We start from the raw sequence: 25,708 nt of genomic DNA, 5'->3' as shown, positions 1-25,708 counted from the left end.
GTCAACATTTCGGGCCAAGACCCTTTGTCAGGACTAACCGAAAGAAGAGAGAGTAAGAGATTTGAAAGTGGGAAGGGGAGGGGGAGATCCGAAATGATAGGAGGAAACAAGAGGGAAAGGGGTGGAGCTAAGAGCTGGAAAGTTGATTGGCAAAAGGGATACGAGGCTGGAGAAGGGAGAGGATCATGGGATGGGAGACCTAGGGAGGAAGCGGGGGGGGGGGGGAAGCCCAGAGGATGGGCAAGGAGTTATAGTGAGAGGGATAGGGGGAGAAAAAAAAGAGGAAAACAAGGGAAAAGAAAAGAAATAAATAAATAAGTAAGTAAGGGATGGGGTACAAAGGGGAGGTGGGGCATTAACAAAAGTTAATGTTCAAAATTACCTATTTTCTTCTGTTCAATCACCTAAAGTACCAGTTTATCCATTCAGGATGGGAAATGATATTTCTTTCATCTTAAAAGCAGAAGTTGAGAACGGAATGGAATATTTTACATAACTGATCAAATTCTCATTTTTCCAATAGTTTAGCACTTTCAAAGAGGGATCCAAGACTTAATAAAATCTATGTTTGTACATTGACCTATTAAATATAATAGAATTCATTGCACATCACTGAAAGAGTTTTCAATTACATCCAAATGAATGTGTACATGAATTTTCAATTTGTTAAATAATGGCCCTCTTAATAAGTAGAATGACAAGATTGTGAATAGTTAACATCAATGTCCAAGGAAGCGTATGGCGAGAGAACAAGATACTACAGTAAGAGATTAAGATTTTTCCAATGTTAAAATGTTAAAATGGAGATATTTTGAAACAGACAGAATTTGATGGCAAAGAAGTAGGTACACACCCAAAGATCAGTGACTATGAATAGATATTAAACATAAAACATGAAAATATATTAATGGGCTAATATGATTCAATCTTCAAAAGTTCTTCCTAAATGAAGATTGGTGACATCTTCAAATAATTCTTACTTCATTTAAGTTCTTCAATGTAACAGAAACTAATCACAAAATTAAAAAAAATATTAATTATGCTACTTTTTAAAATCTAATCAAATGCAAAGGTCAATTTCCTTAGAATGAAATTATAAGTAATACTGTAAGTAAGAATTATACTACACATCAAACAAAACTAAACAGACCAATCCAAAATATCTTCAGCAATTGTTTTCCCTGGAGAGAATCAATCCAATAAAAGGATACTGCTGCCTGTCTGGCCTGTCCAATGATCAGGTTTTCCATCATCTGCCGCTGAAGAGATAAAGTCTGAAAAAAGAACAGATTTTGTCAAGAAAACTATTAAACAACATGTTGACGCTGTTATTCAAACAAAGTTAAAAGTGAAATGCAACTGTATCATGAGGATGTCATGAGGCAGCTGCACTCTATATTCCTTTGTTTGAAGGCTTCAGTTATACTGATTTCTTTACACTTTTATTTCATATACTGCTCTAAAAATAAACCATTTTCTGAAAAAAAGTCTTTCAATTTGATATCTAAGTTACTGCTACAGATAAATTATTTCATTTTTCTTATTCTGACTTTTAGCTTGGGAGTTCAAAAGGATGGAAATCCACTTCTAAGGATAGCATGACAGAATAGTCTTTCTTTTGATAATTCATTATTTTTAAAACTCGCCTTAAAAGCCTTGTAGCACTTCAATAGTTTTACATAAATTCAGAATGCCTAATAAATTTAAGTGAGGATAAAAATTGCAGGCAATACTATGAATCAAAGGACTGAGGCTGGGCAAAAAAAAGCAGACATTTTTACACAGAAAGTTATTTTTTGCAGGATTACAGCAAGGTAGACAGGAATTTTTTAAATGATGAATATGTGCTTCAACACAGTCAAAAGAACACATAGAAACAAAGAATTTGATATTTTAAGACTATAGCAGGACACCTTAAGGTGATGTATAGGTAATGAAATCTATTAATTAATGCAACTCCCCATTTAAATCATTTTAGGATTACTATTGTGACATGAACTATTGTTGATGGAAAAGATGGTTCAACATTATCTTAGGAGTAACAGACTCTTAGAAATAAAAAAAAGCTTTGCTAATTATGCTGTTTTTCAAAAATGAAACATGTAAAATACTGTTTCCGTCATTACTGTTGAAGGAGCATTTAACCACAAACACCAACTCCAATTCAGTGCAGGTAAATTTCTATGTTAAGGGAAGTAAAAATCAATAGCAGTCCAATACAATTTCTGCTTACCAGCATTGCAGGTTCTAGTCTTGTTTAAAGAGATTAGTCAAGGTTAAAATCTAGGGTCTTAAAGAGTTTAGAGAGATAATCTGACCAAGTCCTTTTCTAATGTTTTACTGTACAGCAGAATAATGTTTAAAGATATTGACAGCTCATTGCAATGCTTCACTGGTCATCTCCATCGTCCATATCCACCACCAAGAACAAGAAAGCTCTCAAGTTTCATAGACTAACTTTCATTTCTCCATTCCTCATTTCAAAGAGTAACACAACTATCCATAACAAAATTCAATAAAATTAATCAGTACTGACATCTGACAGTAATCAAAGTCTAAAAAGCTGTTTCGTTCAGGAATTATGCATTAAGATGGTTTTAAACCGACAATCCACTTGCATCATATTATTAAGTCACGAGTTCAAATTTCAGAAAATATCAAAATGCGACAGATTCATACAATGCAAATCTGAAAAAAACAAGCTATCTGATAAAAACTGTTCCAGTTGTTAACAATAACCAAAATTGGCAGACTAGCAAACAGCTAAACAACCAAATTATTATCAATCTTACTGTACCTGAAAGACTATTTTAACATCTCTCATTGGTCAGAGAAATGTGAAGATGGAACAAAAACAGACATTTGGGCAGCATTTGTTAAGTCAACCAAAATTTTTTCTTTGTCACGGCAAGCTAAGATAGATGATGAAATGAAGTACTAAGTAGAAGTCGCAGTATTGTAACGAGATCTTGCTCTGTCAACAAACAGGATCATGTGGTTTGCTAATCCTTTTTCAGCACACTGACAGTGAATAATATCTAAAGGTCTCTTCTGCTAATTGGTAATTTATAGATTCCATGAGTTAAATACCCGTTTTAATCATTAGAAAACCTCTGCAACTCATTCAATAGCCAAAGAGGAGAGCAATATGCCAATTTCTTTAATATACTTCGAAAATACAGTGGATTCTGGTTCATTGGGCTATCGGATAATTGAGGCAACCACTTATTTGGGCCAACTCTCAAACAAAAACTAATTGAGAAAATAACTGGGATCCCCTTTGTTTATTTGGGACATTATGCCACTCAGTTTGGGCAAGAAACTGGTGCCGAATAGTTTCTAATTAGTGTCAGTCATGTGCTCTTGTGTCGCCGTTAGACACAACACCATGCTTCGAGCAAACAGTATTTAAATCACGAGGAACACACATCAAAGTTGCTGGTGAACGCAGCAGGCCAGGCAGCATCTCTAGGAGGTACAGTTGATGTTTCGGGCCGAGACCCCTTCATCAGGACTAACTGAAAGAAGAGCTAGTAAGAGATTTGAAAGTGGGAGGGGGAGGGGGAGATCCAAAATGATAGGCGAAGACAGGAGGGGGAGGGATGGAGCCAAGAGCTGGACAGGTGATTGGCAAAAGGGATATGAGAGGATCATGGGATAGGAGGCCGAGGGAGAAAGAAAGAGAAGGGGGAGGGGGGAAAAACCCAGAGGATGGGCAAGGGGTATAGTGAGAGGGACAGAGGGAGAAAAAGGAGAGTGCGAAAAAGACTGTGTGTATATAAATAAGTAACGGATGGGGTACAAGGGGGAGATGGGGCATTAGCGGAAGTTTGAGAAGTCAATGTTCACGCCATCAGGTTGGAGGCTACCCAGACAGAATATAAGGTGTTGTTCCTCCAACCTGAGTGTGGCTTCATCTTTACAGTAGAGGAGGCCGTGGATAGACACATCAGAATGGGAACGGGACGTGGAATTAAAATGTGTGGCCACTGGGAGATCCTGCTTTCTCTGGAGGACAGAGCGTAGGTGTTCAGCGAAACAATCTCCCAGTCTGCGTCGGGTCTCGCCAATATATAGAAGGCCACATCGGGACCACCGGACGCAGTATATCACCCCAGCCGACTCACAGGTGGTGTTGCCTCACCTGGAAGGACTGTCTGGGGCCCTGAATGGTGGTGAGGGAGGAAGTGTAAGGGCATGTGTAGCACTTGTTCCGCTTACAAAGTGCCAGGAGGGAGATCGGTGGGGAGGGATGGGGGGACGAATGGACAAGGGAGTCGCGTAGGGAGCAATCCCTGCAGAAAGCAGGGGTGAGGGGAAGGAAAGATGTGCTTAGTGGTGGGATCCCGTTGGAGGTGGCGGAAGTTACGGAGAATTATATGTTGGACCCGGAGGCTGGTGGGTAGTAGGTGAGGACAAGGGGAACCCTATTCCTAGTGGGGTGGTGGGAGGATGGAGTGAGAGCAGATGTGTGTGAAATGGGGGAGATGCATTGGAGAGCAGAGTCGATGGTGGAGGAAGGGAAGCACCTTTCTTTAAAAAAGGAGGACACCTCCCCTGTCCTGGAATGAAAAGCCTCATCCTGAGAGCAGATGCGGCGGAGACGGAGGAATTGTGAGAAGGGGATGGCATTTTTGCAAGAGGTGGGGTGAGAAGAGGAATAGTCCAGATAGCTGTGAAAGTCAGTAGCCTTATAGTAGACATCAGTAGACAAGCTGTCTCCAGAGATAGAGACAGAAAGATCTAGAAAGGGGAAGGAGGTGTCGGAAATGGACCAGGTAAACTTGAGGGCAAGGTGAAAGTTGGAGGCAAAGGTAATGAAGTCAATGAGCTCAGCAAGTGTGCAGGAAGCAGCGCCAATGCAGTTGTTGATGTAGCGAAGGAAAAGTGGGGGACAGATACCAGAATAGGTTTGGAACATAGACTGTTCCACAAAGCCAACAAAAAGGCAGGCATAGCTAGGACCCATACGGGTGCCCATGGCTACACCTTTAGTTTGGAGGAAGTGGGAGGAGCCAAAGGAGAAATTATTAAGAGTAAGGACTAATTCCGCTAGACGGAGCAGAGTGGTGGTAGAGGGGAACTGGTTAGGTCTGGAATCCAAAAAGAAGCGGAGAGCTTTGAGACCTTCCTGTTGGGGGGTGAAAATATATAGGGACTGGACATCTATAGTGAAAATAAAGTGGTGGGGGCCAGGGAACTTAAAATCATCGAAAAGTTTCTCAGCGTGAGAAGTGTCACGAACATAGGTAGTAAGGGATTGATCAAGAAGGGATAAAACCATGTCGAGTTATGCAGAAATGAGTAAATGATTTAAATCATGTCATTTGCGTGTGTTTGTCTTCAAAACACACTGACTTTTGTCACTGATAGTTAGTGAGAGATAAGCAATAAGACAATTCAGAACTGTTTTGCTCTCTGAGGTTTCAAGCATTTTTGCTTAGAGTTGTCAGAAGTATCTAGGAGTGAAAATAAAATGATTTTACTACTTCAAGTTAGAAACTACAAAGAATTTGAAAGAATCAACAATCAGCTTAAATGTTTTGGTGAATTCACTTATCGACAGCATTGTATGACGTGTCTGCACTGATTTTATTCATTTACAGTCAGAACACAATGCAGTAGAATTCCTCCATTGTTAAGTACAGTATTAGGAAGTAATACTAATTTGATAGTACAGGTTTCCTCCGCCATCCGAAGGTAGAGCGGTCCTATGAAACGGTTCGTAAGCCGAAATGTCGTAAAGTGAAGAAGCAATTACCATTTATTTATATGGGAAAATTTTGTGAGCGTTCGCAGACCCAAAAATAACCTACCAAATCATGCCAAATAACACATAAAACCTAAAATAACAGTAACATATAGTAAAAGCAGGAACGATATGATAAATACGCAGCCTATATAAAGTAGAAATACTTTTCCATAATCATTGCCGGCACTGTTCTCCAAAGTGAAAATCTCACGCAAGTGCTCTCGGCAGAAAATCTCACACAAGGGCAGTTGGCAAAAACACTCTCTCCAGTAACCTAAGCTATGAAGCTGCCAAATCATACCAAATAACACGTAAAAATACACAGCTGATATAAAGTAGAAATAATGTATGTACAGTGTAATATTACTTACCGGAATTGGGAAAGTGCGGAGTGCACTGATGATGGTGTGTTAGGCTAAGTTGTCGGAGTTTGGCTGGTGCAGTGGCCCCCACCCTCTGGGCCACCGACCGATACCGATCCGCGAAGCCACCTGACACGTAATTAATTAGCATGTTTATTTCGGCTTTTTTCTTAAAGATGCGCTGTATGCCTCCCGGATACTGCTGCATTCTCTGCGAATCGGTATCTGTCCGTGGCCTGGGTGTTGGGATGGTGGGACACTGGGGTGTCGTCTGTTTCCATTAGAGCAGGCAGCTCATCTTCTCCTATGACTATCCGCTTTGATGTCGAAGGTCAAGGTTCGTCGACTGTTGTGGCTGATGTGGAAGGCTTGCTTGACTGCTGAGCCTCACGCATTTTTCTATCATACAGTTCCTTGTAAGCACTCAAACCATCCTGCAAGTATCCCCTAAACCGATGTACCCTTTCAAAATTAAAGTCGTACTTTAACATTGCAGCGAAAATCTCACGCAGTTGCTTCACGTTCGTTTCGCTACTGCATTCCGTTTCGATTGTTATCCTTTCCTCTTACAATTGCATCAGCTCTTCATCTATCAGTTCTTGGTCATAGGATGCCAAAACCTCTTCAACATCATCTTCGTCAGCTTCCACAAGCCAAACTCACGTTGTCCTTACTTCATTCACCACGATCAAAATGCTTAATTATATCTAGTTTTACGCTAAGTGTAACATCCTTATGAGCTCTTTCAGGCTTTTCCGACACCTTAGAACTCATCTTGCAAATGGCTGCTCACAGGCACGTGTTTCAGCAATGCCGGCGAGAAAGCTGTTCCGAATCCAGGGGACAGCGGCTGCTCGGAGCGCGCGCTGCTTTTTAATCGCACGCTGATTTTTTTTCCCGCGCTGATTTTTTTTTGTAACAGTGAAAACACCTTCTGAAAGTGAAAACAGGGTACTAATGTAGGTATTTCGTAACAGTGAGGTTTCGTAAAGCGAACGTTCGAAAAGCGGGGGACACCTGTACTGCAGTAGCATTGCTAAGTTTCTAATTCGTTTTTTAAAAAATATTTAAATATTTATTTTATTACTTGGTTTGTCTTTTTTTATTTTTCTTCCTAACCATTTCCATGAACCTTCGGTTAACTGGGGCACTTAATTGAGCCAAGATGTACTGGTCCCGAAGTGTTCCAGTTAACTGGAATCCACTGAATCAGACAAATCCACCCCCAAAAAAAACAGGATTGGAACAGATAATCTGATATATGTCAACCCTGAGGTTATAAAAGTACTGAAATAATTTTAATTCACTTTTATAAATGGTATGTTAACCATTGATCAATATGGAAGTACAAACGTGTATATGCAGATGCTGGAAAAATGAAATGAAATTAGAAAATGTACGAAACACTTATAAGATCAGTCAACATTTACAGAAAAAGAAACATTTAACATTTCACATCTGGGACCCTTCATCAGAACTGAGAAATAATGGGAACATTGCTGACAAAGCAAGATCAAATGCCAGTTAAGAAGCCATTATGGATCTTTGGTTTGTTTGTCAATACTACACATGGACAAATGATTTCAAATCACTTTCACAAATTAAGACAAACAAATTCACAAATCACAAATTAAGACAAGCTATTTTAACATTTAACATTTGAATTCCAAAATATATTTCAAAACAAGGCCATGTAAAAGTGTAAAATAATGATGTAATTTTACATGTTAGTTTCTTCATTAAAGCCAGATAACTCCACTTAAATTAAAAAGGCAATAAAAATGGATTAACCACAGAAAGATCATAAGAATGAATATTCCTGACTATTGCTTTTTTAATAGCAAGAAACATTTCAAAAGCCTTAGACAAATATTAGTGGCAGATAAACACAATGCACACTGAGGTCGTGAACTCACTAGGGCATGGCCCTCTTGGCAAGTAGCATAGTTGAAGCAAAGACTCTGTATGAGTTGCTTTGAACTACCACTTCAAAAGAGATGGCAGAATCACAACAGATTCAAGAGGTTAATTATTTTTTCAGTCCCAAGGGAGGATAAAGCCATTTCACACATGCTTCTAAACATAAATTAATTTGATGGCACTGCTCTTCATGTCACAATCCACACAAAGCAATTTACAAAACACTCACGGTAGCCACTTTATTAGGTACAGGAGGTAGGTTCATGGTCTTCTGCGGTTGTAGCCCATCCACTGCAAGGTTCAATGTGCTGTGCGTTCACACCACTGTTGTAAAGTGTGGTTATTTGAGTTACTGCCATCTTCCTGTCAGCCTGAATCAGTATGACCATTCTCCTCTGACCCCTCTCATTAACAAAGTGATCTCTGGGTTTTTTTGTTATAGCGCCATTCTTTGCAAACTCAAGAGACTGTTGCGCATGAAAATCACAGGAGATCAGCAGTTTTCGAAAAAGTGAAAAAGCACTTTGAAAAAGTGCACAGCCCTCAACCCTTTGTTCACATAAATGAGTATTACGATCAGAGATTTTTGATCATTTTAACCGAGAATTATTATTTGTGAATCACATGTCCCTTTGTTTCACAGTAGAGCTCAAAAAACAGGGCAAATTTTAAACTAAAAACTCAAATGTCAGCAGTTCAAAAGTATTCACTACACATCACCCCCACCCCCCCCGCCACCCGATCAGTAATTAGTTGAATCACCTCTTGGAATTATTATATCCAATAGTCTTTTTGGATGTCTCTATTAGCTTCAGGGCACTCAAGAACATCAATTTTCTTCATCAGAAGCCACTCCACGTTTGTTCTGGCAGTGTACCTTGGGTCACTGTCCTGTTGAAAGACAGACTTCCTTCCCAGTTTAGCCTTTTTGGCAGAGGCCAACAGGTTTTTATCCAGGGTCTCGCTGTGGTTAGAAGCATTCATTTTCCCATCAATCCTGACCAAATTTGCAGTCCCTTCTGTTTAAAGGGATCCCTACAGTGTGATACAACTTCTTCTATAATTTACAGTAGGGATAGAGTGTTGTCTGGTAGATGTGCAGATTTATACCAGAAGTACTGCAAGTTGTTCCACTTAAGTCTCATCTGACTACAAGATCTTCTTAAACATATTATAGTATCATCTACATGACGATTTCCAAAGTCTTTATGGGCAAGGATATGCATTTTTTGAGGGGTACACAGACATCCCACCTCTCCCGGAAGTTCCCGGAGTCTCCCACATATCGATCGTGGCTCCCTGATGCCCAGAAATTATATACAATATCTCGGAAATAGAGTTTTTTGAGAGGGAGAGGGACAGGGAGAGCGAGCATCCTGATTGGTCTCTCTTCGCGCTGAGAGTGGTCCCCAACCACCGAGGAAACAATATGATTTGGCGATATGAAACGATATGAGTCAGCTGCACCTTTCCTCATTCCCTGTCACGCACTGTTGAATTTTAACGCACGCAACGTCATCAGTGACCCAAGACGTGCAAAGGAATGGGTCCATGACCCATTTGTGAATATCCCCGGTGAATCATCCATGTCAGTGCAGGAAAAAGATCTACTCCTCGAGCTTGCAAATGACGGTGGGCTGAAAAGTATGTTTGACATAACATCTCTGCCGGTATTCTGGATCAAAGTCAAGGCTGAATATCCTGAGATAGCCACGAAAGCACTGAAAACGTTGCTTCCATTTCCAACATATTCCTGCGAAGCGGAGTTTTCTGCAATGAATACTAAGTTGCGGAATAGACTGGACATAAGGAACCCCCTTCGAGTATCGCTGTCTCCCATCACCCCTCGATGGGACCGCGTTGTTGCAGGAAAACAAGCCCAGGGCTCCCACTGATTCAGCAATATTGGTGTGTTGCAATGGTTTTTTATGTTCATACGAGGAAAATATGCGCTGTGTGTTTAATATCCAAACATTACTTAAAATGCTATGATGCTATTGACTTATAAGTGACTTATAATTCAGTGGTCCCCAACCTCCGGGCCGTGAAGAATACAGCGGTGACCGGAACGCACCCAGCACATCTTTAAGAAAAAGGCCGAAATAAACAAGCCAATTGATTAGGTGCTGCCCGGCACATAAATGTCGTCCCAGATCAGAGACGACGCAATCAGCAATCGCCTCTGATCTGGGCCAACATTTACGTGCCGGGCAGCACCTAATCAATCAGCTTGTTTATTTCAGCTTTTTTCTTAAAGGTGTGCTGGGTGCATTCTGGCTACCGCTGTACCGCTGCATTCTTCGCGGCCCGGAGGTTTGGGACCACTGTTATAATTGACTTATCACTACATTCATGCGAGGAAAATATGCGCTGTGTATTTAGTATTAAATTCGTTAGATAAACCCCTTCAGAAACGAAATTGAGTGTATTAGCCACTTACAAGTGACTTATAGTTGACTTATCACCTATATTCCCGTTGCGTTTAACACCACCACCTACGTGATGAGGCCAAACTCCCTGTAGACTTGCTTAAAGTTGTAACAGAATAAACATGATAATCTAAGTACATATTTTAATGTCACATTTGCTGCATATACCCAACTTGGTTTACAGATTGGACAAAATCACTAAACAAAGTATTACGTACACCCTTGGAGGTCGACGGGGTGGGGGGGGGTGAAAGATATAGGGTTGCAGGGGGCGGGGGTGCTACCTCCCTGAAATGAGTTTTTGCAGGGTGGGATGTCTGGGTACATATGGCTCAAATCTAATACTGTGCATCAGCAGGGTAACACCACCCCTTCTGTAAAGTATGGTGGAGATAGCATCAGTCAATGGGAATGCTTTTCAATAGCAGGGACTCGAAATCTGGTCAGGTTGAAATACAGAGAGATCCTGGATAGAAATCTGCTAGTCTCTGCCAGAAAGCTTAAACTGGGAAGGGAGTTTGTTTTTCTGCAGGACAACACAAAGCACATTACCAGATGGAGTGGCTTCAAATGAAGAAAATTGACATCCTTGATTAGCCCAGCGTCTTAACCTTAACCTGATCAAACATCTCTGGCAAGACCTCGAGGTTGCCGTCCACTCCCACTCCTGACCAAACCTGGCACAGCTTGAGCAATTTTGCATGCAGAAATGGGCAAATCTTGCTCCATCACATTTTTCAAAGCTAATAGAGACTTATCCAAAAAGACTACTGGCTGTAATAGCTGTGAGAGGTGGCTCAACTAAGAACTGAGCAAAAGGGGATGAATAGTTATGAATTGCTGACATCACAGTTGTTGAATTTTTAGTTTTTTATACTTTATAATTTTCCCTGTTTTTGTGAAAACAGGAGCATGTGATTCACAAATAAAAATTCTCAGTTAAATTGATCAAAATCCCTGTCTGTAATACTCATTTTTGTGAACAAAGGGTTGGGGGCTAAATACTTTTTCAAGACACTGTAGTTAAACCAACCCATCTGGCACCAACAATTATTCCAAAACTAAACCTTTTGACTCTGTCTGCCATGTGATTAGTTGATTAGATGTTTGCTTTGATGAGGCAGGTGTACAGGTGAACCTAATAAAGTGGTCACTGAGTGTACATACATGGGTCTTTTGGCAACATAAATAGCACACTTCAAAAGCTAGACTAACTCAAGTTGCCAGTATTTCATGGTTTACAGTTAACTTACTCTTACAAGTTACCTGAATTCTGCGGACGTAATTACAAGAATATAACTTATTTTATTCACCAACTTGGAAAGCTTGCAGCAACATCCATTTAGTTTTTGTTCTATTTTGGTTAAGGTAAGAAATTCAAACACTCAAATTCTAACCTGGAGATGAAAGACTTTACTTCTTTTGACTCTCTGGTTCTCTCCCTATCTTCACGCAAACACTCAAGTAGAATGGCATATTAAAATAGCAGAAAACAAATTGCATGCCTCAACAAGACAGAAAGCTCATCTTTTAAGCTTTAGTTTGATTTTCATCAGATAGGCTTTTTATAAAGCAAGCACACCATGACAACAGGCAAACTACAAATCATGTTAAAGGCAACTATCTTGTCATTACATGCTATTTACTTAACATTATGACAGTGATAGACTGGCTGGAATATTTGCATTTAATGTAATGACAGGTTCAGATAAGGTTGACAAAGGCTTCTATTACTGAAGTACACCTTTACAACCTGGATCAACACTCTGACATTCTGTGGAGGCTTGTGCACCTTAAGGACTCTATCAGGTGATACCAATTCAGGGCCACCCATGTTAGAATGGCTGTGGACAAGATGCCAGATGAGATATCAGACAAGCTCAACACCCAAAGGTAACTTTTCTAACAGCAAACCAGCACCAAGATAACTGGAAACTCAGATCAAAATATTATCACTTCGTGCTGAAGACATGTGAATGACGAAATGCGAATACTTCTCAAAAATTCTGACAATGATGTCACATTGATTTAAGTTGCCCTTCAAGAAATTCATGTTACTGAGATTTCCGCTCGATCTGGAGATAGGATACCAGGATGTAACAGAGACAGGTGTGTTCCACAAGAAATATGGGGCAGCCATTTATGCTAAAAACTCATTTACTTCCATTTCTGTTACTAGTTGTAATGTCACACCAGATAACAATATCCACAACACTATTATTCAAACAGGTGCCAATCTAACTCTAGTAAATGTCTATAAAACTCCAAATGAGGAATTGCCAAACCCACTGTTACCAAAAATCAAACACCCAGCAACAGTCTTTGGCGACTTCAACAGTCATCATACAGATTGGGGATACCCAGAAAACAACACAGCCGGAGAAGCAATCAGTTATTGGGCATTAATAACAATCTTCAACTATTATATGATCCTAATGATAAAGGGATAGTCTTCACAGTTGAATGACAACAAAATTTCATACCAGACCTCTGTATTGTAGCAACAAATAGCCAACTTGAACCCCTACCAGCTACTCGAGAAAGCCTTGGTGATTTTCCTCATTGTCAGCACTGACCTGTGTAAATAACGGTTGGATCCCAAATACCCACTCATCTCTCAATCCCAAAATCTAGAAGTAACTTCAGAAAAGCAAACTGGGAAAAATTCACCACGTAAGTCACTAAATCGTGTAGAAGAATACCACACACCACCGATTTCGTAGACTCGTGCTAAAATGCATGAAAGAGGCAAGACTGAGAGGTCATTAACAAGAATACATTCCTTGTTGGTCTAAAGAAAGTGAAGAACTATTTCAAGAGTTTAAAGTAACAGGTGACACAACTATAGCTAACGATCTCCTCAAATCGCTCCACAACGCCAGATGTAATACAGGTTTCTCCCGCCACCCGAAGATAGAGCGTTCCTATGAAACGGTTCATAAGCCGAAACGTCGTAAAGCGAAGAAGCAATTACCATTTATTTATATGGGAAAATTTTGTGAGCGTTCGCAGACCCAAAAATAACCTACCAAATCATGCCAAACAACACATAAAACCTAAAATAACAGTAACATATAGTAAAAGCAGGAATGATATGATAAATACACAGCCTATATAAAGTAGAAATACTTTTCCACAATCATTACTGCACTGCTCTCCATAGCAAAAATCGCACGCAAGCGCCGTCGGCAGAAAATCTCACGCAAGCACTCTTGGTAGAAACACATGCAAGCGCTCTCCAGTAACCTTTAAGCTATGAAGCTGTCAAATCAGACCAAATAACACGTAAAAATACACAGCCGATATAAAGTAGAAATAATGTATGTACAGTGTAGTATCACTTACGGGAATCGGGAAGACAGCACCGAGCACAGTGATGATGGTGTGTCAGATTTGTCGAAGTTTGGGTGGTGCAGTGGCCCCCACCCTCCGGGCTGCTGAGCGATATATTGCCGTGAAGAACGCAGGGGTCCAGCGGTAGCCGGAAGGTACACAGCACATCTTTAAGAAAAAAGCCGAAACAAACATGCTAATTAATTAGGTGCCGCCCGTAATTGTCGACGCAGATCAGTGCCGATTTCCGATTGCGTCGTCTCTGATCTGGGCCGACAATTACGTGTCGGCGGCACCTAACTAATTAGCATGTTTATTTTGGCTTTTTTCTTAAAGATGTGCTGTGTGCCTCCCGGCTACCTTTGCATTCTCTGCGAATCGGTATCTGTCCGCGGCCTGGGGGTTGGGGTGGTGGGACACTGGGGTGTCATCTCGTCGCCTGTTTCCATTAGAGCAGGCAGTTCATCTTCTTCTATCTCTGCACGCCTCGATGTTGAAGGTCGGGGTTCGTCGTCTGCTGTGGCTGATGCGGAAGGCTTGCTTGACTGCTGAGCCTCGCGCATTTTTCTATCACACAGTTCTTTAATAAGGACTCAAACCATCCTGCAAATATCCCCTAAACCGACATACCCTTTCAAAATTAAAGTCATACTTTATCATTACTCATTCGGTTTCCATTGTTATCCTTTTTTCTTCCAATTGCATCAGCTCTTCATCTGTCAGTTCTTGGTGATGGGATGCCGAAACCTCTTCAACATCATGTTCGTCAGCTTCCACAAGCCAACTCACGTTGTCCTTACTTTCTTCACCACGATCGAAATGCTTAATTATGTCTAGTTTTACGCTAAGTGTAACATCCTTATGAGCTCTTTCAGGCTTTTCCGACACCTTAGAACTCATCTTGCAAACGGCTGCTCACAGGCACGTGTTAAAGCAAAGCAGTTCCGAATCCGGGGGAGAGCGGCTGCTCGGGGCGTGCTGCCTTTTATTGCGCACTGATTTTTTATCGCGTGCTGAGTTTTTTTTTCGTCATAGTGAAAACACCTTCTGAAAGCCAAAACAGGGTACTAATGTAGGTCTTTCATAACAGTGAGGTTTCGTAAAGTGAACGTTTGAAAAGCAGGGGACACCTGTAGAAGGATGGAAACTGTCGAAAACATGGACTTCACTCACTCCAGCAAATCAGCATGGACCCTCCTCAAAAAATTAGACCCCAACACAGCACCAAAGTAACAAACCAATTATCAAGTCAGTGCAGATGGTAGCAAAGCACATCAAAGAGAAATGCACACTCTTAATCATAAATTCGAAACTCAAGTCAGTCACAAATACCAAAAATTTTACAACAGCACGTCAGAAGATGATGACACACTTACATTTCCAATAACACCAGGTGAAGTAAAATCCGCCTTGCAATGCATTAAATTAGCAGAAGCTGCCGGCATCGAAGGTATCTATCCAGAAATGCTGAAACATCTTGCAGAAGAGAGTATCAAGTGGCTAACTAGAGCTTTCACTGATGTTATAACAAAAGGAAAATACCTTGACACCTGGAAACATGCCAAACTCATTGCAATAGTTAAACCAGGAAAGCCTGTAGATGATCCAGCAAGTTACCACCCAATTTCTCTCCTCTGCTCTATCTACAAACTTTTTGAGCTTTTTATTTTATCTGGAATATTACCTCTGATAGATCCTTACATACCGATCGAACAAGCTGGCTTCAGACAACACCCCAATACCAATGAACAAGTTCTTGCACTCACATCTACATCGAATCAAGCTTTGAACTCTTAAAAGAAAACTGGAGCAATTTTTATCGATTTATCCGCTGCATATGACACTGTTTGGGACCAAGGCTTAACGTTAAAACTAGCCCGAATCATCCCATGTAAAAAGATCCTACGTCTCCTCCACAGGATGACAGGCACCTGTTCCCTCTTCACCAGTGCCTAGGAAGTGAAACCAGTCGCATTATGAAATTCTGCAATGGCATCCCCCAAGGATGTGTTCTGGTTCCAACCTTGTTCAATCTGTACCTCAGTAACCTCTCTAAAACCAAATCTGCTAAACTTGGATATGCTAATGACTGGGCCTTCCAAATGAACAATGTTGAATCCATTGAAAAAAACCTTACCCAAGAAATCAACTCCCAATCCAACCACTTCTCAAAGTGGTACCTAAATATGAATGTCAACAAAACAGTAACTTCCGTATTTCAACTGGACAACTTAAACTTAGTATCAAACTTAAACTTAGTATCTTATGTTACGTACCCCATAACCGGGTTGCCAAACCAGGAGAACTGGAACGCTCGTTAGAGTCTGCGATTACTGGGAACTAATTAAGTTTTATAAAAGAAATAATTAATACAGTACTCTAACCGTGAGGATATAAATGTAAGATTAGCAATGATAATACACACATATACACAGAAATAGGGTAATAGGAATCAATCAAGATCTATCGCAGTCTAGGGGTAAAATGATCAGTCTTAAGTGAAGCAGAGTTCAGTTCAGTTTAGTGCAGTTCGAAGTAATCGCTGTCGTTGTACCGTTAGAGAGAGAGAGAGAGGGAGTAGGAGATGCATTTGGATTCAGGCAGACCTTTTGATGTCTTCGCAGTTGGTTTCGGGCAGACCTTTTGATGTCTTCTAATCCCGCTGCGGTCACCGACTGTGACCCCTCCGTCCCGGATACGATCGTTCTTCCGCGGTGAACCCGGCACCCAGGCAAGGGCGGACACATACCCCAGGTTCCCACCGATCGTACCTTTACACCCTGTGAGCCTCTGATCGGTTCCCGCGAACCGACCCTCCACACTCCCACCAACTTGTGGGGGCACACTGCTCTTTCCAGGGGTCTCGTGGCGTGTCTCGTGCCTTAGCAAACCTGCTCCTTTTATCCCCCTGCTGGGGTATCACCTGTCCATCAAACTTCAAACAGTTCAGGTTCAAAGCAACCGGTCTGTCAATATCTGAATTGTGTTTCTTTCTCGTTAATCTCTCCCTTCTCTTTCATTAGCATTTTGAATGTTTCTCCAGTCTTCCGTTATCTCTCTCATTAGCATCATCCGTCTGGTAACTCTGCTTGGCGTCACACATGACACAAACTAGATGACAAACAGCTACCCAATGATCCATACCCAAAGTACAGGTCACCCCTGTTTTCCAAATGTTTGCTTTAAGACCTACATTAGTTACCTGTTTTCGCTAACCGAAGAGCGTTTTTGCTTTTACGAAAAAAGGTAGCATGCACTACGAGCAGCCAAGCTCCTCCCCCGGAACTGCATCCTAGCCGCCATAGCTCAAACACGTGTATGTAAGCATCTGTGCTTTATCTCGACTTATTTTGTGCATCCGTTAGCAAGGTGGGTTCTAAGGTATCGGAAAAGCCTAAGACAATTAAGCCGTTTGATCGTGGTGAACGAAGTAAGGACATTGTCCGTGCGTTGAACTTGCCTGCATCCACCACTCACACTATTTACACGCAGAGAGAAAGAATCTTGAAAGCTGCCGATGTTACTTTTGGTTCTGCTCGTAGCAAAGTGGTCTCTTTTACTCGGTATCCAGTAATGGATAAAATGGAAAGTCTATTGCTTGAGTGGATTGATGGGTGTACAAAGCATGGTGTTCCATTAAGTTATCTTATACTTAAGGAGAAATCAGTCTTTTTAATAAGCTGAAACAGAAGGCACTAGACAATGGTAATGAAAATGTTGTGAAAGTGGAATTTAAAGGTAGTCATGGGTGGTTTGATCCATTTCTGAGGCGAGGGCAGCGTCATAGTTTAACGTTTACCAGAGAGCGTGCTTCGGCTGATACTGAAGCTGCCGAAAAGTTCCCAGCAGAACTGAAGAAAATAATTACAGAAGGTGGTTATTCGTATAGCAAGTGTTTAACCGTGATGAAACTGCAAGTTATTGGAAAAAATTGCCGAGCAAGACATTTCGATAGAAGAAAAGCAGGCTAAGGGACACAAGGCATCAAAGGACAGGTTTACCCTAATGCCTATTATTAACGCCACTGGTGATGCTGTCCTTAAGCCTCTACTAGTATACCATTCAGAAAATCCAAGGGCACTTAAAGGCATTGATAAGAAAACATTTCCCGTTCTGTTCTGTTCACATCCAAGTGGTTGGAACACCCAAGTGCTTTTTTCTGAGTATATGAGTGGATACGTTAGTCCTTTTGTTGAAAAATACTGCAGAGAAAATAACCTCGATAATAGGTGTCTTGTGATTTTTGACAATTGTGTTGCTCATCCACCTGGCATTACTGAGTATGGCGGTAACATTCGTGTTGTGTTCTTACCGCCGAATACGACATTGTTACTGCAGCTGTGCGACCAAGGCCTAATAGCCACAACTAAGGCTTACTATAAGCAAAATGTGATGCGTTTTATTGTAAGTACCATTGACAGAGAGGGCAACTCCGCAGTGTCTTTGCGAGAGACCTGGGAAGAATACAATTTAAAATTGGCAATCGCCAACCTTGGAGATGCTCTCGATAGGCTAACAGTCTTGATAAGAAATGGCGTTTGGAGGAAACTGTGTCCCGAAGCAGTGGACGATTTTAAAGGCATTGAACCATCAACAGTAAATACGGCAATAGTGACTTTGGCCAAGGAGGCTGGGTTTGTGGAAGCTGACGAAAATGATGTTGAAGAGGTTTTGGCATCCCATGACTAAGAACTGATAGATGAAGAGCTGATGCAACTGCAAGAGGAAAGGTTACGAATGGAAACCGAACGCGGTAACGAACAGCCCGAAAGTGAAATCGTCCAGGAACTGAACGTGAAGCACTTGCATGAGATTTTCACTGTGATTAACAGCACTGCAATGACTGCAGAAAAGTAAGGCTTTAATTTTGAAAGGGCACGTAGGTTTAGGGCATATTCGCAGGATGGTTTGAGTGCTTACAAAGAACTATATGATAGAAAAATGCATAGGCTAAGTAATCAAGCATACTATCCTTTTTCAAGCCTTCCACATCAGCCACAGCAGACGATGAACCTCGGCCTTCGACATCGAGGCAGACAGACATAGAAGACGTTAGTGACCAGTCTCCTCTACCTCCCACCACTGCAACCTCAGCCTAACACACCATCATCAGTGAGCTCGCTGTCTTCCCGATTCCGCTAAGTGAAACTACACTGTACATACATTATTTCTACTTAGGCTGTGTATTTTTATGTGTTATTTGGTATGATTTGGTAGATTATTTTTCGGGTCTGGGAACACACAAAAATTTTTCCAATATAAATGAAGGACATTTTTGCGAAAGTGGAATTTAAAGGTAGTCATGGGTGGTTTGATTGGTTTCCGAGGTGACGGCAGCTTCATAGTTTAAAGATTACTGGACAGAGTGCTTCCGCTCCACCCAGAGCGCTTCCGCCCAGAGTGCTTCCGCCCCACCGAGAGTGCTTCCGCTTCAGCCCAGAGTGCTTCCGCTCCACCCAGAGCGCTTCCGCTCCGCCCAGAGTGCTTCCGCTCAGAGTGCTTCCGCCCAGAGTGCTTCCGCCCCGAGAGTGCTTCCGCTTCTGCCCCACCGAGAGCGCTTCAGCCCAGAGTGCTTCCACTTCCGCCCCACCGAGAGCGCTTCAGCCCAGAGTGCTTCCGCCCAGAGTGCTTCTGCTCCACAGAAAGCACTTCCGCCCAGAGTGCTTCCGCTCCACCGAGAGTGCTTCCGTCCGGAGTGCTTCCGCCGAACGCTCAAAAACATTTCCCATAAAAATTAATGGCAATTGCTCCTTCACTCTATGCCATTTTGGCTTACGAATGGTTTCATAGGAACGCTCTACCTTCGGATAGTGGGGGAAGCCTGTACTTAGGAATCACAATAGACAGAACCCTCTCATATAAGATCCACCTTCAAAATGTTGCAAAGAAACTAAAATCCAGAACGGCCATGACCAGGAAGACAACAGGAACAAAATGTGGTACAAACCAGTCAGTCCTATGACCATTTAGCCAAGCACTATGTTTCTCAGTTGCTGAATATTGTGTACCCACCTGGGAGAGAAGTGCTCACACAAACATCATCTATACACAGCTCTATACTTCTATGGGAATAATCTCAGGACCCCTAAAGTCCACACCTGTCCAATGGCTCCCAACAACGAGTGGAATAGCACTCCTGGAGATCCGTAGAAGAGCAGCTTCAGAAAAATTCTACAGGCATATCCAAAATATGACCAACAACATTCCAGTTCATAAACCCATCGAAAATGCTCCTCCAACTTCCCGACTCAAATTCCGAAAAACCTTTCTACAACTTGAAAAACCTTGGCTCCTATGACAAAAACACTGAACGGCGCCAATACTGGCACCCCAATCCTCCCCGGCAGAAATCTGATCGACGATCTCACTCGCTCCTTCCGAGCTTTACTACGGCTACCAGAAAAAGCTGGACAGCGACAAATAGACTCAGAAGTCGACATGCCAAAATGGCGGTAACACTACACCGATGGGGTGCCCGACAAACCCCAGTTTGCCCCTGTGGTGCCCCAACCCAAGACGTCCTCCATCCGACCCCATCTGATCCGATACGGCTTTGTTGCGGTCCACTGATGCGGCCACGAGCTGGAGGAGCGGCTTGACAAAAACCAATCAGAAGTGTGAAGAGAAAACACCTGCCGTACGAAACAACCAACTGAAGTACAATATGGGGGTTATAAATTTACAGCTTCCTGCAAGAAATTCAATTGCATTTTGGGGAAGAACTGTTTTTGTGCAGCAAGTGATGGGATTTCATTTCACATAAACGGTAAGTGATTAATGATATCAAAAGGAAGCAGGATAGGTGGTTAGAGGAAATGAACTGGGACTGATTTAAAGAGCTGCTGTGGATGAAGTGACCTGAATGGATTATGATAGCACCAAAGGGGCCAAAGAAATAATTTTAAATTTTATTGAGACAAATGTGCACGCTGTAGGAACTTCCTTGTTGAAAAATATTATACAAAGCCAATATTATTGGAACAACATACAGAATTCTACTCACCAATGATGTTTTCTGCATACCCTGATTAGGATTCAACCGTGCCATCCTTGCCTCGTAAGAAGCTCTTAACTTCTGGTTCTGTCTTGAAGCTTCTTCCAATGGAGTAAGTTCTCTAAGTAGACATAATTATAAATGGTATTTTACTTAAGAAAATGAGTTAAATACAGCAAATTAGCAGTCACTGAATTCAAGTTTTAATTATGAAGGGTATTTTTCCAGGAAATATGCAATTTAATGCATTTTTAATGTCTGAAATGTATTCTTTTAGATAGATAGACATACTTTACTGATCCCGAGGGAAACTGGGTTTCGTTACAGTTGCACCAACCAAGAATAGAGTATAAATATAGCAATATAAAACCATAAATAATTAAATAATAATATGTAAATTATGCCAGATAGAAATAAGTCCAGGACCAGCCTATTGAGAATACCTGACCCTCCAAGGGAGGAGTTGTAAAGTTTGATAGCCACAGGCAGGAGTGACTTCCTATGACACCCAGTGTTGCATTCGGTGGAATGAGTCTCTGGCTGAATGTACTCCTGTGCCCAACCAGTACATTATGTAGTGGATGGGAGACATTGTCCAAGATGGCATGCAACTTGGATAGCATCCTCTTTTCAGACACCACCGTCAGAGAGTCCAGTTCCATCCCCACAACATCACTGGCCTTACGAATGAGTTTGTTGATTCTGTTGGTGTCTGCTACCCTCAGCCTGCTGCCCCAGCACACAACAGCAAACATGATAGCACTGGCCACCACAGACTCATAGAACATCCTCAGCATTATCTGACAGATGTTAAAGGACCTCAGTCTCCTCAGGAAATAGAGACATTAAATATAATGTTTTGGCATTGCACAGATTCAGCTAAATCCAAGCTTCTTAAATTGAGGTAGTAATGTCAATAAAATACATAACTGTTACCACCAATTCTTAAAAATTGGTGCAAATAAAACAAAATTACAGCACGTGCTGGACAAGGCTGAATTCCTCAGGTAACTGAGCTCTGTGCGTGGATGGTAGCCAATCTGTTCAGAATTATATTAAAATCTATCAGAAAGGGGATAAACTTCTCAGGTCCAGCATCAGATAGAAGGATTTGACACTCTTAAATACTTCCAGAGAATGCTTGGACCTTAATGATTTGCTAAGTGCTGAAGCACAGTTAACAGCCTCCTTATATTCTTTGAAATATTTACTAACAAAAATTAGGATTTGAAATGAAATTCAGGATACTTCTTGAACTACAACAGTTTACTGGACTTCCAAGTTGTCCAAATCTGAATGAGACAATGTGTCAGGTGCTGAAGAATGCGGCTGTGAATCCAAAGACTGAATTGCTGATCACATTAAAACTTACCCAACTTATATACAGCCCGTGCACATTTCAGAGCAGTTGGAGACGGGTAGGATGGATTTGCCAGTTGCTATACGCCTGCGACTCTTCTGCCGTATGGGAACTTCACTTCTGGCCTTGGTTCTGACTTATGAACTGTTCAGGTTATGAACTGTTCACGGGAGGCCACATAATTGGAAAAGAGGCTGTATTTGGACAGTTATTTGGGAGGTGGGGAAGACAAAATGTTTTTTTATTCTATCTAAAGGCAGAGGAAATACCAAATGATCCTGGGGCACACAAACTCACTGTCAAACATTAGGTAATATTTAAGAGTCTGATGGCAATATAAACCAGACAACATACTGTATTTTTATTGCCTTGGCATTTTGACATTCTCCTCTGCTAACCAGAGAATGGGAACACAGAAGCAACATAATCACTATCCTTGACCTACTTTCATTTGAGTAACAATAGCGTACATTTGCTCTTTAAATTCTTGATTCTAACCTTTTTGTTATTAGTGTTTCGGGAATTTGCTGCTTTTGGAAGACTTCAGGAGGCAAAAGTGATGTACTCGTGCTTCCCCCATCTGAAGCGACTCTTCGATGACTCGGAGTATATGAGGGCTTGGTGACCTGGCTTGCTGCAGGCTGCCTTTCCACTTCACCTTTGAGACATATATCAAACAACAATGAAACACATCAGCCGCTCCCTGCAGAATTTACTTCCCCCTTTTTATATATATATATATATATAAAATAAATAAACCATACGAAAAGCAGAAAATGTACCAATATCTTGCTAATGAAATAAATGGAGAAGGTTGAATTGGTGAAACCATTTTTAGTATGATTTTCTAATCCGTGCACATCTAAAAGATCTTCTTAGGCAGTCCCTTGGGATTGAGAATGACATACTTCCATTCCAGTTGGGAAATGCAGGTACATTTGGGGCAGGAAGACTGATATGGGTAGCTTGTGAGGTGGTGTGTTCCTTATGCAAAGACTCCTTTCTGCTGTTGCTGCATGAATTAGTGTCAAAGTATTTGAGTCAATGAGCTGTGAGAGCTGAGCAGCTCTGTCCATCATCCATGAGAAACCTGACCTTGCAGATTATGGAGTGGAAGTTACCTGCATGAGGTGTCACTTATGGCACATCTTTTAAGGCTACAGCATCAGGTAGTAGGTATTAAGGCAAACAAGAACCAACCAGTCTTCAACAATAAAATTTGTTGAAATGTATGGTAAAACCTGCAATCTGTTTTGAAATTAAAAGCTGTCTACAGATCACAGTCTGCCGGCTCATCATAGGGGACAGGCTGCTCAAGATACAGTTTGTAACCTGAGATGATTAGGAGATGTTTTCATTTGCATCAGCCAAACTCAAGCAATGGAGCTGTGTTAATCGGCCTACGTCAAACAAGATACTTACTGTTATGTTGAACCTCTCATCCAGAGTTCAAGCACGGCAGTCATACCAGACTAGTTTTGTCACTTAGCTTATCAAACATGATCACAAACATACTTGCTCTATAAATAGTTTGAATGTTTATATACTCAGAGAGCCAGCATGAATAACATGAATCTTGGATGTTTACTTCGCTACCATTGTAAAGTTTTAGACCATCCGTCTGAAGTAGTTTGTCCATACAAAGGTGTTTGAACATTCAAAGGTGTCCTATCAGTTAAAATATGTTTCTACTGCAAAGATGTAACTCAATGGAACCATTTGTCAGATATAAATTATTGAAGTAAATGATGAAATTGTGTTGAATCTCCTATTATCATTTGAGAGTATAAAATCTTGATGTATTTTGAGTTTGGAAGACTCTCCCAAGAGGGTCTGCTAGAGAATGCTCGCTTGGAGTGATGAATGAAGACTTTCGGATCCACCTGCTTCTCCAGTCACAGCCACACCACAGGGGGGTAAACCTAAAACCACACAGGCTTCACAGAACACTGATCTAGTAATGGGGTCACCACAATGAATGGAGACCAGCATCTGTCATATATAGGGTCCTGTTCTCCAGCTCGGCCCACATACCAAACACCAGTTTTAGACATACAACCAGCCCATATTCCTGACCCCGTCTCCAGCCGACAACTGGCCCACGCTCCTGACCCATCTAACTGGCCTCACACCATAAATGCCCTAACTGCTAAAGAGATTCTTCATAAGTTTCCATCAGCAGAAATATCCCCCTTCAACACCACTTATCGGCTGTCCCAATCTATCATTCACAGAAGCTTTCATCTAGCTACACACAAGACACTGGAGGAACTCAGCAGGACTAGCAGCGTCTATGGAGGAAAACCACAGAACCATAGAACCATAGAAACTACAGCACAGAAACAGGCTCTTTGGCCCTACTTGGCTGTGCCGAACCATTTTCTGCCTAGTCCCACTGACCTGCACACGGACCATATCCCTCCATACACCTCCCATCCATGTATCTGTCCAATTTATTCTTAAATGTTAAAAAAGAACCCGCATTTACCACCTCGTCTGGCAGCTCATTCCATACTCCCACCACTCTCTGTGTGAAGAAGCCCCCCGTAATGTTCCCTTTAAACTTTTCCGCCCTCACCCTTAACCCATGTCCTCTGGTTTTTTTCTCCCCTTGCCTCAGTGGAAAAAGCCTGCTTGCATTCACTCTATCTATACCCATCATAATTTTATATACATCTATCAAATCTCCCCTCATTCTTCTACGCTCCAGGGAATAAAGTCCTAACCTATTCAACCTTTCTCTGTAACTGAGTTTCTCAAGTCCCGGCAACATCCTTGTAAACCTTCTCTGCACTCTTTCAACCTTATTTATATCCTTCCTGTAATTTGGTGACCAAAACTGAACACAATACTCCAGATTCGGCCTCACCAATGCCTTATCCAACCTCATCATAACATTCCAGCCCTTATACTCAATACTTCGATTAATAAAGGCCAATGTACCAAAAGCTCTCTTTACGACCCTATCTACCTGTGACGACACTTTTAGGGAATTTTGTATCTATATTCCCAGATCCCTCTGTTCCACTGCACTCCTCAGTGCCTTACCATTAACCCTGTATGTTCTACCTTGGTTTGTCCTTCCAACGTGCAATACCTCACACTTGTCAGTATTAAACTCCATCTGCCATTTTTCAGCCCATTTTTCCAGCTGGTCCAAGTCCCTCTGCAGGCTCTGAAAACCTTCCTCACTGTCTACTACACCTCCAATCTTTGTATCATCAGCAAACTTGCTGATCCAATTTACCACATTATCATCCAGATCATTGATATAGATGACAAATAACAATGGACCCAGCACTGATCCCTGTGGCACACCACTAGTCACAGGCCTCCACTCAGAGAAGCAATTCTCTACCACCACTCTCTGGCTTCTTCCATCGAGCCAATGTCTAATCCAATTTACCACCTCTCCATGTATACCTAGCCACTGAATTTTCCTAACTAACCTCCCATGCGGGACCTTGTCAAAGGCCTTACTGAAGTCCATGTAGACAATATCCACTGCCTTCCCTTCAACCACTTTCCTGGTAACCTCCTCGAAAAACTCCAACAGAT

The 25,708-nt window shown here is 41.6% G+C and overlaps 1 protein-coding gene across 5 annotated transcripts in view; it reads right to left on the bottom strand.

Moving 5' to 3' along the window:
• vps9d1 (VPS9 domain containing 1) overlaps positions 1–25,708 on the bottom strand; it is an 88,012-nt gene that overhangs the window by 50,064 nt on the left and 12,240 nt on the right. For all 5 annotated transcript variants that reach the window (XR_010020322.1, XR_010020323.1, XM_063067113.1 and 2 more), the window contains exons 4-6: positions 22,649–22,808; positions 20,800–20,911; positions 1,212–1,274 (exon numbers count right to left, since the gene is read on the bottom strand). Coding sequence is in view for 3 of the 5 variants with exons in the window: in XM_063067113.1 (XP_062923183.1) it covers positions 1,212–1,274; positions 20,800–20,911; positions 22,649–22,808 (335 nt within the window). In the remaining 2 variants the exon portion in view is untranslated. The remainder of the gene's footprint in view (positions 1–1,211; positions 1,275–20,799; positions 20,912–22,648; positions 22,809–25,708) is intronic.

The sequence above is a fragment of the Mobula hypostoma genome, chromosome 14 (assembly GCF_963921235.1).
Source record: "Mobula hypostoma chromosome 14, sMobHyp1.1, whole genome shotgun sequence".
NCBI lineage: Eukaryota > Metazoa > Chordata > Chondrichthyes > Myliobatiformes > Myliobatidae > Mobula > Mobula hypostoma.
The sequence above is the reverse complement of the archived record's forward strand: the minus strand, read 5'-3'. Positions and strand labels throughout refer to the sequence as shown.